Genomic DNA, 15,653 nt, shown 5'->3' with positions numbered 1-15,653 from the left:
TAATTTTCATTTATAAATGAAAATACATTGAAATTCCTATGTTTAAAAATGAAAAGAATGAAAATGATATAACCTTAGAAGTATTACTTCACCAAAATACTTCAATAATCTAATGCGAAACCAATTACGTGTAACCAAATACCAATGATTCAAATTAAATTTAATACAAATGGCATACAATTTCAATACAGAAAAATAGGGGGAAAAAGGGGGTGCTACCATATGGGATGAAAATTAAGTGAGAGCTGAATATCAAAAAAAAAAAAAGAGAGAGAGAGAGAGAGAGAGAAAGAGAGAGAGGGAGAGAAACACAATTTAAAAAAACTTTTGGAATTAAATCAGATTTTTTTTTTTGAAAATAGCAACTTTAATAAAACTTAAAAGTAAAAATTTTTTAATCTGTTTTTATAAATAGTACGTAACTGTCTTAAAGTCAGAAGGTCGTATATTTTGATTTGTTTACTTTCCAGTAAAAGTTTACACATTCACTGTTCATACGTAAAATTATTGTACATATTTTACAATTTTTTTAAATATTTTTCTAAAAAATTTTTACATGTATTTTTAAAATATCGCTTTGTTTTTTTTTGGAAATTTAAATGTACCTGTTTTAATTTCTTCGCATGAATTGATGCTTAAAGTAATGTTAATTTTGAAGTTTCCTATTTTTCATTTCACACACCTTTTAGCGTGGCTCTTTGAGATTGCATGATTGCATTCATAAAAAAAGAAAAGTCCTGGATAAAGTGACTAACATTAGTAAAAAGAATGGCGACTAACTCGAAAGTGCCAACTGGTCTCTGGCTACCAACTAAAAACTTGAATTTTCACTTGAGTAAGGAGAGATATTTTGAAAAGATAAGAATGGTCAAGTAAGGATAAACCATAGAAACAACATCAAAAGTAAGGAAGAGAGGTTGTTCTAACTAGGGAAAAAGGACAGAAACATTGAAATTTAGGAACTTCAAGACCATTTCTATTTTTTAAGTTAAAAATTGATGTAAATCAATAATATTTGTAAAATAGCATATGATTTCAATTCCGACTAAAACCGCTGACTTAAATCACTTAATTTAAATCACGACGGGGTTCGCCCACAAAATCCCCTTCGCTGGTGCCCTGGTTGAGGAGTTTTATTATTGATTTCTTTTGTTGATGATTCTTAAATACTAAAATATTCTACAATTGTTTGCAGAATAGTATGAGAAACGTAAAATTTTATATTCATAATGAAACCAATAATAAATGACAGTCAACACCACCCTTCAGAAGTACTACTATACAATACACTCAGTTCTCGATGTTATCTTCATTTTACTGCTCAACATCTTCCACGGTAGCACATTTTAAACACCTATTTCCCCTCAATTTTCTTCGACAGTTATCCGTTGTCGAATCTATTATTGAACCAGAGCGAAAAGAGAGGGCAAGTGCCCCCTCTTTTCTTTTCCCTGGTATAAGGGTATTTCTGTGGAAACAACTGGCGAATGGCATCTGGGACCAAATAATAAGAAACACGAAATGATGAAAAGAAAGAACAGCAAGCAGAAAGAAAAAAGAAAAATTCATGGGGAAGGAAAGCTTGAGCAGCAGCATCTTGGCATTGAAGGAGCCAGGAGGGTAAGAAGGGGAGGAGGACTTAACATCCTCCGGCTAGCAGCTGTCGGTTGGGAGGGGGGTAAAAGGGGACATTTGAGATGCTGCCAGCCACGTGGGGCAGAGGCCGATTAGAAAGCGGCAGCTGCTATACTCGACCTACTCACTGCATTTCTGGATCTTAAGACGGCGTCTTCTCCTCTAGCTGCCAAACACTCTTCAGTTTCAGTACCAGTAGTCACTTGCATCGCAGGAGAAGAGGGAGCATGATACAACTTGTCCTCAAAGCCTTGTCAACGTGCTTGCCGGGAGAGAGTGCATACTGATGGAATGTTTATGAATCCCCCTCATTGGATGTTGGAATTCTGTGAAAATTCGTGTGACTTTTTGTTTTAAAGATAGTGAAACGTTTTAAATTGCGACTTTTGGATAACTTAAATATTTTTGGAGACTTGCATTTAATTGAAGTCATTGACCATGTATTCAGTTTCTGTTCTATTTATTTCATTCTTAAGTTGTGTGCTCGGTAGCCACATTGCATCTTTGCAACTGGAAAGCATGCTAATGGGCCTTCAACAAGAAGTGAAAGAACTTCAAAAAGAGAGGCAACAAGATAATGAAGCTATTCGTAGATTGCAAGAGAAAGTGCGTTATTTCGCAAGAACAAAACATGATGAATCTTCTGCAGAGCATCAACTGGAGGCCTTCCTCGGGGTGGAGGAACATTTGAGGAATGCGAACGTAATGAACCGCGACAGGGCTACTGAAGGGAGAAATTCAGAATTGAAACATCTGAATGATGAGCTCCTGAGTCTTCGTTCTGAATTATTGATGACGCCTGAAGTTGATGATAACCATGGATCGGACTTGAGAACTGAAGTTAATTTTTTGCGGAAAGAGTTGTTAAGTTTACGGAAGCAAATGGAAGAAGGAGATGTCCGTAATAAGGAAGAAGTTCGTACATCATCCGGACGAGTTGCTGTCCACTGGCTTCAAAAGACAGTGGAAGATCTACGACATGAAATGAAAGAGATGGCCATTTCTTTAAATACGACTGCGGCCTTAGCTGAAAAAGAGAGGACGCACACCTCTTTAGAACTTTTGCGTTCTGACATTGAAGCTCTTGGACATCGCATGGATAGTGTCCGATTGGATCGGGAAAAGAATGCTGCTGTTATTGTGGAAATGAAGGAAGATGTGGAGGATTTAAGAAAGAGATTGCAAGCATCATCCGCTGACCAAAGCAAATTGATGTCAGAGGTAAGCGGCATTTTTAAATTTTGAAATCGATTTATTATAATGCATTTTAATGTTAAAAGTTTGAGTATTCATTACAATTGTGTGACGATATGCCTGCATTTTTGTCTGCTTGTCGTTCTTAGGAGTTTAGCAAATTAACTGTCTATTATATTTTCGTTACAAAGCTATATATAAAAAATCCTTTTCAGTAACAAATGCAAGGGATAATTTTGCAAGCTGCAGTTTAGTGTGTAATCTATTTCACTAAAGCAATATTGGTGAGAAAATGTCAAATGTCTTACTTATAAATAAAGTCAAATCAATTGTGAGAACCAACTTGCATGCTTTGGTATGCTTTATGATCTGTTTTCTTTTGACAGACTTGAGTTTACTTCTTTGGATTTCTTCTTTTTAAAAATTCTGAAGTAAGTTTTCTTAATATGATTTTTTTTGAAGCATGGTATAAAATGTTAATTCAAAACCTTCATATTTTAACTAGAGATATGTAAATTCTTCCTTTCTTACTCTTATTCTTAAAAGCCTTTCTTAGTACAATATCGACGGCATCGGCATCAAAAGTTATTTTCATATTTTACATTTGTATACATTAAAATTTAACTAACCTTACATTTTCAAAAATATAAAGGAAAAATTGCATATTCTGCGATTTTTAGAGCTAACCATTAGTCAAAAACACATTAATGTTGGGATTTTTCTCATCTACGAGAAATGCTCTATTTCAAGTTGTTTATAAAAGCTAATGTTATAAATAAGTACTATAAGTCTTGAAAAGTTATTATTAATTTTTAAGTATTCTTATTTATCTGATATTTCGATTTTTTTCCAATTTTAAAAAGCACAGAGTAATTATCGCTATTAAAATATTTTTTCTATTTTATTAAACTGTATAACCTTACGAGATAATTACCAAATAAAAAGCATTTACGTTGAACGGAAGTAAATCAGAGAAGGTGATGGAGACAGACAGAAGCGGAAAAAAAGAACCTACGAGGGAGTAAAATTTTCAGAACATTTCAGGGTCAACAATGACAGAACGAGAAAAAAATAGTCGTACTATTTAGATATGCAGACTTAACTACCAAAATTCAACTTTAACGATTAAAATTATTATAATATCACATCTGCGTTGAGTTGATGAAGCAACATTAAAAAGAAATATGACGACTACTATGTAGGAAAATGAAGATCGAAATTGGATGGATTGTTGATGAAGATCTAGACTAGAAATAAAAATTACAATAAAAAACAAAAAGGATTACAATGCTAAAATTTCTAAAGAGCAGATAATTATACCAAAGTATCGTAGATCGTATGGAGACCAATAATTGGCTTCGCAAAGAAAGAAAGAGAGAGAGAGAGAGGGAGGAGGAGATAAGAAATGTTTAACAATTTTTACATTTGCAGCCATAAATCATAAAAAAGGGGTAGTTGACAACGTGAAAAATGTAGGGAATGCGTTAAATTAGTGTTGACAAAAGCCTAAAGAAAACATACTTGATCGTCCCTCCCAAAAATAACTAATGTTTTATTATGTTGACTTCCTATCGATCAAAATGATTTTCTTGTAAGGAATCTATGACTTGTGTGACAAAAAATACTGCCTTTTGGTTATTTTTTTTCTATCATGGGAATGTTGTTTTTATCCTTAAATTTCTCTCATTATAACCTCTAAATTTGCTTTTGAATGTGATAGAATTTTCACTTTTTGTCTAATAGTATGTTGACCGTCTTATTTATCTTATTATTATAAGATTGTATTGATTCAATTTTTACTAAGCAAATTGAAATTAAACGTAAATGCTCTAATTATTTGACTGATTAAAACTTAAGTTAATGTATCGTTCTGAAAGCCCTGAAATGTTTTGTAACAATGCATTTAAAAATGAATAGAAAAAGAAAATTTCAAGCACAAAAAACATGAACAGTTTCTTTTGTTTACACGAAGCAATAGTAATTTTTCAAAGTAAGAATTAAATTATATTTAAAAACGCAAACGTTTTGCAGTTTGTGAACCAAGAAATCTTAAATTTTACGAGAAAATAACAAAACGTATAAAACAAAATAAAGAAATAAATAAATAAAATACTGAATATCAGTTAAAAGGCAAAAATAGGTATCTATTTTGTGATTCCTACACATTTCATACAGTTTTATACATTTAAACCCGCTCAATATAATATAGCGTATTTGCCATAAAAACTATTTAAATAAGCGCGATATTCTATTATCAGGGATCAAAATGACAAATTACAGTGATTTGGTAGAATGAAAGTTTATTCCATTTAGCTGGATGTTTTTAAAACCAATATTTAAAAAAAAGAGCTCGACTGCAGCTTGAATTACCTTTGATTAACGTTGCAAAGATAACTTTTTGCGTCTCAATTTTAAAACATAATGCATTCTTATATTTCTGTTCAAACGATCCAGGTTGCATGCACACTTCCGTCTTTTACACGTTTTGAAGTGGTTGTCAGCGTCTTTGTGATAACAATTTTAAAAAGTTTGAAAAAAATTACGTAACGAAATGCAAATTGGGGGTATGTTATACGGTTATAAAAACTTTCAATACATGGCGAAGTAGTAAGTTAAAACTTATCAAACCACAAACTAACGTCGAAAATCTGTCCTTCTGCTACCCCCATGAGAACGAAAACATCCACAGTACACAGATTTATAGCATGATCATAATGTACTACTCATAAAATTATACCTTCATTGCGGAAAACTGCCCGGGGCTATAAGAAAAATCTCTGCCATATTCTGTGAGATAGGAATGTTTCATTAATTTCCTGAAGAATCAAGATGTAGCCTAATAATTACTGCCTTGTCTCCCAGCAAAAAATCTCTTGTTGCCTCTTTAGTTCCGCGAAGGCCACTCACCGTAATTGTCCTTCGAAAAGTTTTCGTGTATGAGATTTGTATAGAAGGGAATTGATTTTTTCTTCAAAGAGAATCTTTGTATTGGATCAAAAGACAAATCACTTATTCAAATGTATTGGTCTTCCTTGCCTTGAACTTATGCCGCTTCGTGACGGTGAATTAGTAATCATATGGAGATTATCACTTTCTTTATTCATATTTTTGTCCAGTCCATCCAGTATGGTAGGTTTTGGTATCAACGGTTTTAAGTTAACACATATACATACACAGGGGTGCTCATGTAGGGGGAGGGGGTCATGGCGCTAACTACGGCATTAATATTTTTAAGGGTGTTTTGAGGAGTATTTTTCTCTTTTTAGGGGGGGCTCTTGCTTTAGGGGGGGCTTCATGATTTTTAGGGGGTGTGTCCTTTCTCTTAGGAGGGTTGGGCACCCCTGACATACCTATATGAAAACATTTCTCTGTAGTTACATTCAACAGAGGATTTTATGCAAAAAATATTTCAGTACACGGACTCACATAGGCCAATTATACGCAAGAAGAGAACAGAAAACACAAATTGTGGTGAAGAATCTTCTTTACCACAATATATATATATATATATATATATATATATATATATATATATATATATATATATATATATATATATATATATATTCATTTGCATGAATTGAAATATCGACAGTTTATTATAACAAAACGGAGATGCTGTTCATTTTCACTTAAAAAAATACTTGTGTTCTGTTGATATAGCTTTTCCGTAAATATGTAGACAATGATTATTATAACATTTCTTAATGACTACAAATGCGTGTACGTAAAATATAACAAAGGCCTCAGGTATTTTTTTAAACTTAATGAGAATGTTAAAGTTCACTACCACGCTCACTTTAAACTTCAATCAATATCATAAAAAGCGCTTGCAGCTTTTTTTAAAAACTTATCTTGAAGTGCTACTTTACATTTCAAATGATACCAAGTGAAAATTTAACTTGATAAAATTTCAACTAGAATTTTTCTCTTTCTTAAAAAGACTTCAAAGACACAACCCTCAAGTCTTATAAATTGATAGGTGCTTATGCAAAACTTTCAAATTATGAACTGTGTACGAATAAAACACGTCAAGGGTAAAATAGAGTGCGTATAAATGCATAATTAAAGTTTAAAACTCATGTAATAATAATTATCAGTTACATGTAAATTTAGGGAAATTCCGTTCAAATCTTGCTGTGCTTTTTCATTAATTTAGGTGAATTTAAAAATCCAATAGTTTTTTTTTTCTTGTTCTTCAGATTCTCTCTAAAGCATTTTTAATCACAATAGTCGGAATTTTTTGCAGTTATTTCTTAATAAAATGTCACGCATCATGTACCATTATATGTTTTCGCTTTGAAAACTCATTTATACTCTTTGCAGATATCAATGAAAAATTACAGAACATTTGTTGTTATTTAATTGCTTAAAATTTATTTTCAAATTATGGTCATTGTTTTAATTAAATATGTACAGTAGTTTTTTTTTTTTTTTTTGGAGATGTATTTCTGCCAAATTTTTTATTTAAATGTGTTTACCGTTTCTAATTTGAACTTTACACGCTCTTCAACACGCAGACTGCTCAAACTCATGAAATTGAGGTGAGGAATTTTGAAGTAGATTTTCATTTTGAAATCAAAGTTATCTTCAGTTATTACGATACAAGAAAGGTAAAATTTAACTCGTATTTTTAAAAAAATAGCTATGGGGAAAATAAATGTTACTAAAATATAATAACGACTGCGTTCATACTAATTATGATTTTTATTTTGAATGAAATTTACTGCAGAATTTATTTTTAAAGCATGTACTGAAATGAGTACGAACTAGTGCTTAAACTGTCGTTTAATAATCAAAATACATTATTTGCCCTGGAAAAAACTTCTCTATTTTTTTTTAAATCTAGAAAGGGGCTCAAATGAGTTTTTAAACTTAATATATATATATATATATAGATATATATTTCTATTCGAGCAAAAACCCAATATTTTAAACTTTATTTTAAGTACTGCACTTTAATCTCATTTAATCTTAGTAAGGAATTAAAAAACTTTTGTTTAGGTTCAATTTCCGAGAGCCACATTTAGTTCATTAATTAAAAAGTTTTATTTTATATTTAATTTTCAGTATTTTTCCTCCAACTTTTTACAAAACTTAAAGTTGCAAGCTCAATAAGCAGTTTCATTTACAGAAGTATGCTGTAATCAATAGACATGAATATAATTTATATTAGTGTTGAGATCACTAGAAAAACTTAGAAAAACAACAGTTTAAGCAATAATGCGTATTCACTTAGATTTAAGTTAATTTGTTCATAATGTTATTATTTTTTTTTCAAAGCCTGTCCGCAAAACTGCTTTTAAGAAATTATTCTATTTGATCATGGCTTGTAAATTAGCTAAAAGGTAGTCTTCTTGAGTTTATATATATATATATATATATATATATATATATATATATATATATATATATATATATATATATATATATATATATATATATATATATATATATATATATATATATATATATATATATATATATATATATATATATTTCATTAGCGCGCAAGAATATAAATAATAAATTAGATACGTTCTTTTTTTAAATTTCTTTTTGACGTTGGGAAAAAAGCACGCTAAATACTTATTACCTAGCACATTACTTTGGCAGTGCATGCGTTGAAATTAAAAACATTGACCCAGTACTGAAATAGTAAATGATTTTTAGAAATTACATTTACGGGAAATGCTCCACTTTCAGTGTTTTCTTTTAATTTCGAAACAATTCATAACACTTACCAAAAACCGCTGGATTTATGACGAAATCAAAAAAAAAAAAAAAGAAGAAAGAAAGAAAATGCTGAAGTTCTTGCATAATTTGAACTTTCGGGAAAATCTTCAATTCAATTCCTCAGCCCAATCTTCTCTTCATATTTCCCCAAGAAAGGGTAAAAATGAGAAGACGTGTGGCAGGAAGAACGTATCAAAAAACGCATCCTCCCCCTTTCTGAAATCCGTCTATAACTCGACACCATCTGGAAAAGGAGATCTGTTCTTGCAACTGAATCCTTTCAGCTGTATCCTTCGTCTCTTTTGGCATCTGCCTGGTTAAACCATTCCACATGTCGCTTCCTATACGTTTGTAAAGCAATACTTGGTTTTTGATTGGTAAAGAAAACTTAACAGGCGGGACAAGTTGTGCAACAATGTACGACAGTGGACATTCTATTGAATCTGCTCTTTTTTTTACCACTTGATGTTCTCCGAGTGTACTGTTGAATTTCTCGAAACCAGACGTTTCCGCTTAAGTAAACCTTCAAAACTTGTTACGCCGCATGCCATTGTTAAATTGCTTATTGAAGAATCGCATTTGAGTTTGTTCTTATCATTCACTTGATTTACTACATAAATCGTATAAATTGCTTTAGAAAGCAAGTGTTGATTTTTTGAAAATATTTCAATTTTAATTTTTAAATTTAAATCCCACATAATGCTTGAAAAGGAAAATCTTCAAATATATTTGAATAGCAATTTACAGCTACGTGCGAACTAGTGCTTAAATTGTCTTATCCACTTATTACGACACTAAAATCCACTAATTAAATATTACGACACATTGGTACAGTTTACCTATTCAATTCACGTTTTCCAGGGCTTTAACTGACATCTGAGCACATTTCCTGTACTTAAAAAATGGTGTTTAATGAATTCTTACATAATTATAATTTGACTTATTTCAGAGCACTTTTTAACGCTGGGAATTAAGTTCTTCGTTTGTTTGAATAAAAGGAAGAATGGATTTTTCTGACAGCTTTTAATTGAACGGGTTCTAGCATCTTAGTCTTAATCAAAACTGCTGACTGACACTAGACACATTCATTTACTAGCATGGTGTTATGCTCTAGGCATTAAAATTAGCAAAATTGTACTTTTAATTCATCACAATTAAAATAAACGATAGTAAAAGTAATAATAAACAAGTAAAAAAAGGGCACAACTTGAGTAGAACACGGAAACAAAATTAATATGAAACGCGTACTTACACTTAGAACTTCTTGCATTACAATTTTCTGCATCAAACCTTTCAAATCCGTTAACCAAAACATTATGGTCTCTCTTTCTTCTATCTCTTTCTATATATATATATATATATATATATATATATATATATATATATATATATATATATATATATATATATATATATATATATATATATATATATATAAACGATGCGTTTTTAAATTATCAATCTATTTGGAAATGAAGCAACTTACAGAATATTTGAGATGAAATATAAAATAGCACGCAACAAATCCGCAACGATTTAAAATATATCATAAGCTTAACAAAACGATTTAACGTTATCTAGCTTTCAAAGAAACTAATGAGCTTTTTTTGTTCACAGATTGCCTCTTTGAAAGAAGAGTATGAAGAACAAAAGTTGTTTAGCCAGAAAGAGGTAAGATTTTTTTCAGAAGAACGATATTATAACTAAGCATGCTGCAATGCTAATTTTAAAAATGGTGGATATAATTTATGCCTATCACAACCGAGTTAATGAGATATTTTGAATCATACCTTCGACTCACTTTTCGTATCTTGTACTTATTAAAAAAAAAAAAAAAAGAAAGAGAGATACTTAAGAAATATTTCATGGTGATCAATTAAAGGTATTAGAAAGGATGATATCAAATGCTAGTTAGGTTCGGCATCATGACATTTAATCGGGATCTTTAATACAAACATAAAACCTAAATTTACTGATAATCTGAAACCCTTTGTTCTAAAAGGGGCATAGATCGTTAGTAAGTATTATTAAAAAGACAACAAAACAAGCATGATTAAGAGTAAAATCGAATGTTTTAAATATATTACTGATATGTAAGAATATATAAAAATAATAAAACACTTAGTTTGATCTATTACAGATGAATTTTTTTTTTCGCCTTGAATATGTGGCTAAATGATATCATGCATTTTTTAGAAAAATACAACAATTCTTTAACTTATAGATCATAGCGCAAGTCAACAATGAAACTGCAATGGAATACTTTACCAAAATTTTCGAAACATCTTTCGCAAAACTTTTACGCATAGCGTTTAGAAAAATATCAATGATTGCGTAGTATGCGGAACAATTCAACTTGATAGTAGAACAACAAAAAGGGAGTTTTAAGTTAGAGGGGAGTTAAAGGGAGGAAAAGGGGTTTCAATCACATGTATTTTGGAGCGATAAATCATTAATCTTTCAAGTAAAGCATTTCATTAGAATTTCACGAAAATGTTGCGTGGGTGCTTTTCAAGAATAGTTTTCGTGTTATAAAAAAAGTCATATGTTCGACTTCAACTTTTCAGCCGGTTCGCATATTTTTTGCTGTTTATAAAAGCATGCCTTTTATACAGAGTTTTTTTTTTTTAAAGATCTTCTCATTTTGATATTTTTTTTCACCTTTATTTGTCTCTATTGAAAATAATTTGAGTTTGCGTAGCATAACGCAATAACTACCGCTACTGTTAATTATGAAGTACTTCATTAATGCATATATTAAGCACTACAAAAGCATTTATACGACATAACATTGAAATTGGATGTATCTCGCTATAAAGTGCATTTCGATTTTCAAATGCTCTTAAATCTTAAAGGAGATTTATAGCCAGCTACCTGAATTTAAAATACGTATTCACTTTACGAAGTTTAATAGGCAATGTTGTAACGCCACTGTAGTACATATATTTATTTAGTTTTTTTAACAAAATTACATTGAATAAAGTTTTTTACTTATCATTTACATGAATGTATATTTTTTTACAGAACTTAATGGCAGAGGAACATCAGATTGATACTTCAGATGAAGATTGGCTGAAAGAAATACGTAAGAGAGCATAAATTTGTTTCTTTAGACATATATCAGTGATCTCCCTAGTTTTTTTCATGAGCAACATTTTTTTATTTGCGATTTCTTACGAACTTTTCAATGCAAACTAATTCCTCCATTCAATATTCCGGTTATGTTATCATTCTGAAAAAAGTTAAGGTTAAAATAAAAGCATTTTTATTCAAACCAGGTTTGTTTTTTAAGAAAATATTTTTATGTCTCTGAATAAATTATTTTCTTATCGAGTTCAATCAGTTTTCCCGAAATTTCGAAACGGTCCTAGACAGTTTTGCCCATCCGTCTTTTTAATTTTCTTATTGACCTTACGGTGTTATTTGAATAGAGAGGTTTATGCTTTCTTTTGCAAATATAAAAGGAAATTTCAATTCGCAATGAACTATCGTTTATTCTTTCTTCTTCTTTTTTTTTTTTTTGAATAATTACAGCAAACTTAAATTGCTGATTTTAAACTGATTTTTTTTCGATGCGGCATGTATTTTTTTAATCTCTAGGAGGATCTCTGTAAACATCTGTATTTGTTTCATAACAAATTTGATTCGTTTTTTAATATTTTAAAAGTTTTTATTAAAAATTGTTACTTTCTTCCAGGTGCGAATAATCACCCAAAAATGCGTCACGGTCATTGGAAAGTTGAAGTTGAACATCTGCGTCAGTTACTAGCTGGTTTGGAACAAAGACAAATAGGTCTTACAATACAACTGGAGCATATTAAGAAAAACCAAGCCGATTCTACAGTGAAAATCGACTCAATGGAAAAAATGTGTCATATGGTTATCAACAAAAGTGGACCACTTGAGTTTGAGCACCGAGTAACAAACCAAAGAGTTGAACTTTTGGAAGACATGGTTAATCGCACCGAACGTCAGACTTTAGATATCCAGTCTAGAGTGAACAATATCACATCCTCAGGGATTCAAAAACTTCATGGATCAACTATGCAGCTTTTCGAGGCCCTGGAGCGTTTGGAAGGGAATTATGACAAAACTATAGCTGATATAAGGAGAGAAATGTTGAAGCTTGATTATAATTTTTCTCAAGCTCAATCTGATTTTGAAGAGATACGAGATAGGCAAGTTGCCTCGGAGCAGTTGGCATCAAGTTTGAGAAATGATGTGGGTTTGCTACAGTCTGAAACGCGACGGAACCATCTGCGCATATTACTGGTACAAAGTGAAGCACTTAACAGGACACTAATGAACAATCAGCAGAATGGATTACCAGCTCAAGATTCGAAACTTTCCAATTTGGAATCAAAAATTCAAACGTTAGCTAATAGTGTGGATGTAGAGAAATCAGAAATAGAAGCATTGCATCGGCAAATCATTGAAAAAGTTGATGAACAGGAATTATCCAAGTGGGAGAAAGTTCAAAGAAAAGTTCGAGAAAGCATTTTGGAGTTTAGAGAAGACTTGCCAAAGATGAAAGATCATCAAGAAAAAATAGAAACTGAATTGGATAAATTTGTTCAGCTTCTTCCAGAAGGTAATTTTATTTCGAATTACATAGTCTGTTTATCCCTTTAAAAACTTAATTGCCATTTAATGACGATTGAATCTTCGTTTAAAAGTAAAGAAATCATGCTCTTTGCATTTTCTAAGCAGACGTTTTTTGATTGAATGTAAGTTTGGAGATGGATAGGTTACATTAATCGGAACTTGAAAAACTGAATTTTCAGAAGTATCAACATATAAAATTTTGTTTGAAGTAAAGTTTCAAAGTATTTAATTTAGATCCCATTATTGAATCATAAGAAGAAAAAAAAATGAATAGGTATTTGCCTATTTTTTCTTTCAAACTTACATTCTTCAGATATAGAAAATAAAAAAAAAGACATTTTCAATTATTTAGAAAATTAATCGCATATTTTTTCCCAAAAATACGGCGAGTTTGTAGTTTTTGCCGTTCTAGGAAAGTTTACCCGCCCGGAGGGATGTTACTATATAACGAAGTTGACGTAATTAAAGGATAGGATAGATTTTTTTTAAAAAGGCTATATTTTTGTATAATTTAAATTACGATACATACAATTGAATACTAATTAATTAGTTAATGTTTAGCCACATAATAAGTATAGTTAAAATATCTTAAATTTGAGCTTGCAAACTTTTTAGGTATTTCAAAATATAATGCGAAAGTTACTTCAAACGCATCTAAATTATTTGACTTATTTAGTTTTGCATCACCCTATCATACAAATTATTAGAAATCAGAATTTGAACTGTAGCTTCTTAAAGTCTTTCATGCTTTTTATTTTCTGTTTGTAAAATTAAAAAAATAAAAATAAAAAATAAATAAATAATAAAAAAAATGTTCCATACAAAGATTTGACTTTGAAAACGCGCACTGTAGCTGTATGTTTCATATTAATATTGGTTTCAGAATAAGCATAAGGTCGTCAGTGACTCAAGTAATTCGAGTGGCTGTTACACACATGCACTGAAGCTATACTTCAACTCTGTGATATAATGCTTAATATACTCATGCTAAAAGTGAAAGTTTCTCTAGATCAATGCTTTCACTACACCAAAAATCTACATAATTTTAAACTTACTAATTAGAAACTAAATTATTTTTACCCTTATTTGGACTAAGAGTTTTCTCAATTAATAACTGAAAATTAGTCTGCCATTCGACGAAAAAACACCATTTTGTCCCGCACTTGACAGCTCATATATTTCATTAAACAGTAATTATTTTAAAAAGTAATGAACAAAATATATTGCTTAAAAAATCAAGCACGTTTGTTATTTCTTCAGCAATAAAATATTGTGTACTAACCTTTTTAAACTATTATTTTAAATGAATTATCTGTCATGTGCAGAACAAAACATTCGTTTTTCCGTAGAATGGTATTAATTAAACCATGTCTCAGTAATCTGTAATTTAATGATTATTTCATACTTTCAGACTGTTCGAGAAATTCAGCCTTGGAACATACATCTCAGAAACGCAGTGGAGCGTACTTGATTCGTCATCCCCGTGTGCATACGTCTACAATCAAAGTCTACTGTGACATGGACACCTCTGGTGGAAAGTGGACAGTTATTCAAAGAAGATTTAAAGGGGACCAGAATTTCACACAAGACTGGAACCATTACAAAAATGGCTTTGGCGATGTCATTTCCGGAGATTTCTGGCTCGGCAATGACATTTTACACTATCTCACCACTTCTGATGACTATTCTCTACGGATAGATTTGTGGGATTCAACTGGCAGGTACAAATATGCAGAGTACCGTACTTTCCGTGTGCTCCAAGAATCAGACAACTACAGACTTGTCGTGGGCGGATACCAAGGCAATGCTAGTGATGCCATGGAGTACCATAATGGCATGCCGTTCAGTACTCCAGATAGAGACAATGATGCTAGTGCAGCTACTCATTGTGGAAAACTTTACGGGAGTGGATGGTGGTACAAACACTGTCAATATGTCAACATAAACGGACGGTATAATTCCGGTATTACGTGGTACGACATTGATGGCAAAGAGTGGAGTGAACTAACGAAAGTGGAAATGAAGATTAAACTAAGAAATTTAACATTTTAGGGATATTTTAAATTTTATGAGTTTACAAAATCTAGTCTTTATCTCATCTCGCCAAGAAAATATACGTACTCAGAACATTTTATCGCCTCCATATACGGTTGAAACTATTGAAAATTGTTTCAATTACAGGGACCTAACTCATGGACTTGATGAAAATACTACCGAGACAGTCATTAATTTTAATATATTATTCATTAGTTCATTAGTATTTATTTGAATGATTGTACATATTAGATTTAGTGAATGAATTATGTTTTGAATGTTTTGTTCAGTATTATAGTGTTTGGTATGATAAATATCTGAGATTGTTTTGAATTTACTGCAGAAAGTTTGAATTTACTGAGTATACGTTAAGAAAGTGAGTAATTTATTTTCGGGAGTCTTTTAATGCAGTGCAATTTAAAACTTTCAAAAAAAAAAAATTTTTTTTT

At 31.0% G+C, this 15,653-nt stretch overlaps 2 protein-coding genes across 2 annotated transcripts in view; one reads left to right on the top strand and one right to left on the bottom strand.

The window, feature by feature from the left end:
- LOC129231535 (uncharacterized) overlaps window positions 1–15,653 on the bottom strand; it is a 242,663-nt gene that overhangs the window by 124,529 nt on the left and 102,481 nt on the right. The gene's annotated exons all lie outside the window — the stretch shown is intronic.
- Window positions 545–3,828, top strand: LOC129231534 (uncharacterized). The gene has a single exon (XM_054865876.1). It carries the CDS (start codon window positions 2,074–2,076, stop codon window positions 2,878–2,880), a length of 807 nt encoding a protein of 268 aa, XP_054721851.1. The 5' UTR covers window positions 545–2,073; the 3' UTR covers window positions 2,881–3,828.

The sequence above is a fragment of the Uloborus diversus genome, chromosome 10 (assembly GCF_026930045.1).
Source record: "Uloborus diversus isolate 005 chromosome 10, Udiv.v.3.1, whole genome shotgun sequence".
NCBI lineage: Eukaryota > Metazoa > Arthropoda > Arachnida > Araneae > Uloboridae > Uloborus > Uloborus diversus.
The sequence above is the reverse complement of the archived record's forward strand: the minus strand, read 5'-3'. Positions and strand labels throughout refer to the sequence as shown.

What these genes read in the sequence shown, in the direction of transcription:
- LOC129231534 (XM_054865876.1), top strand. Translation starts at nt 2,074, where the DNA reads ATGTATTCAGTTTCTGTTCTATTTATTTCATTCTTAAGTTGTGTGCTC.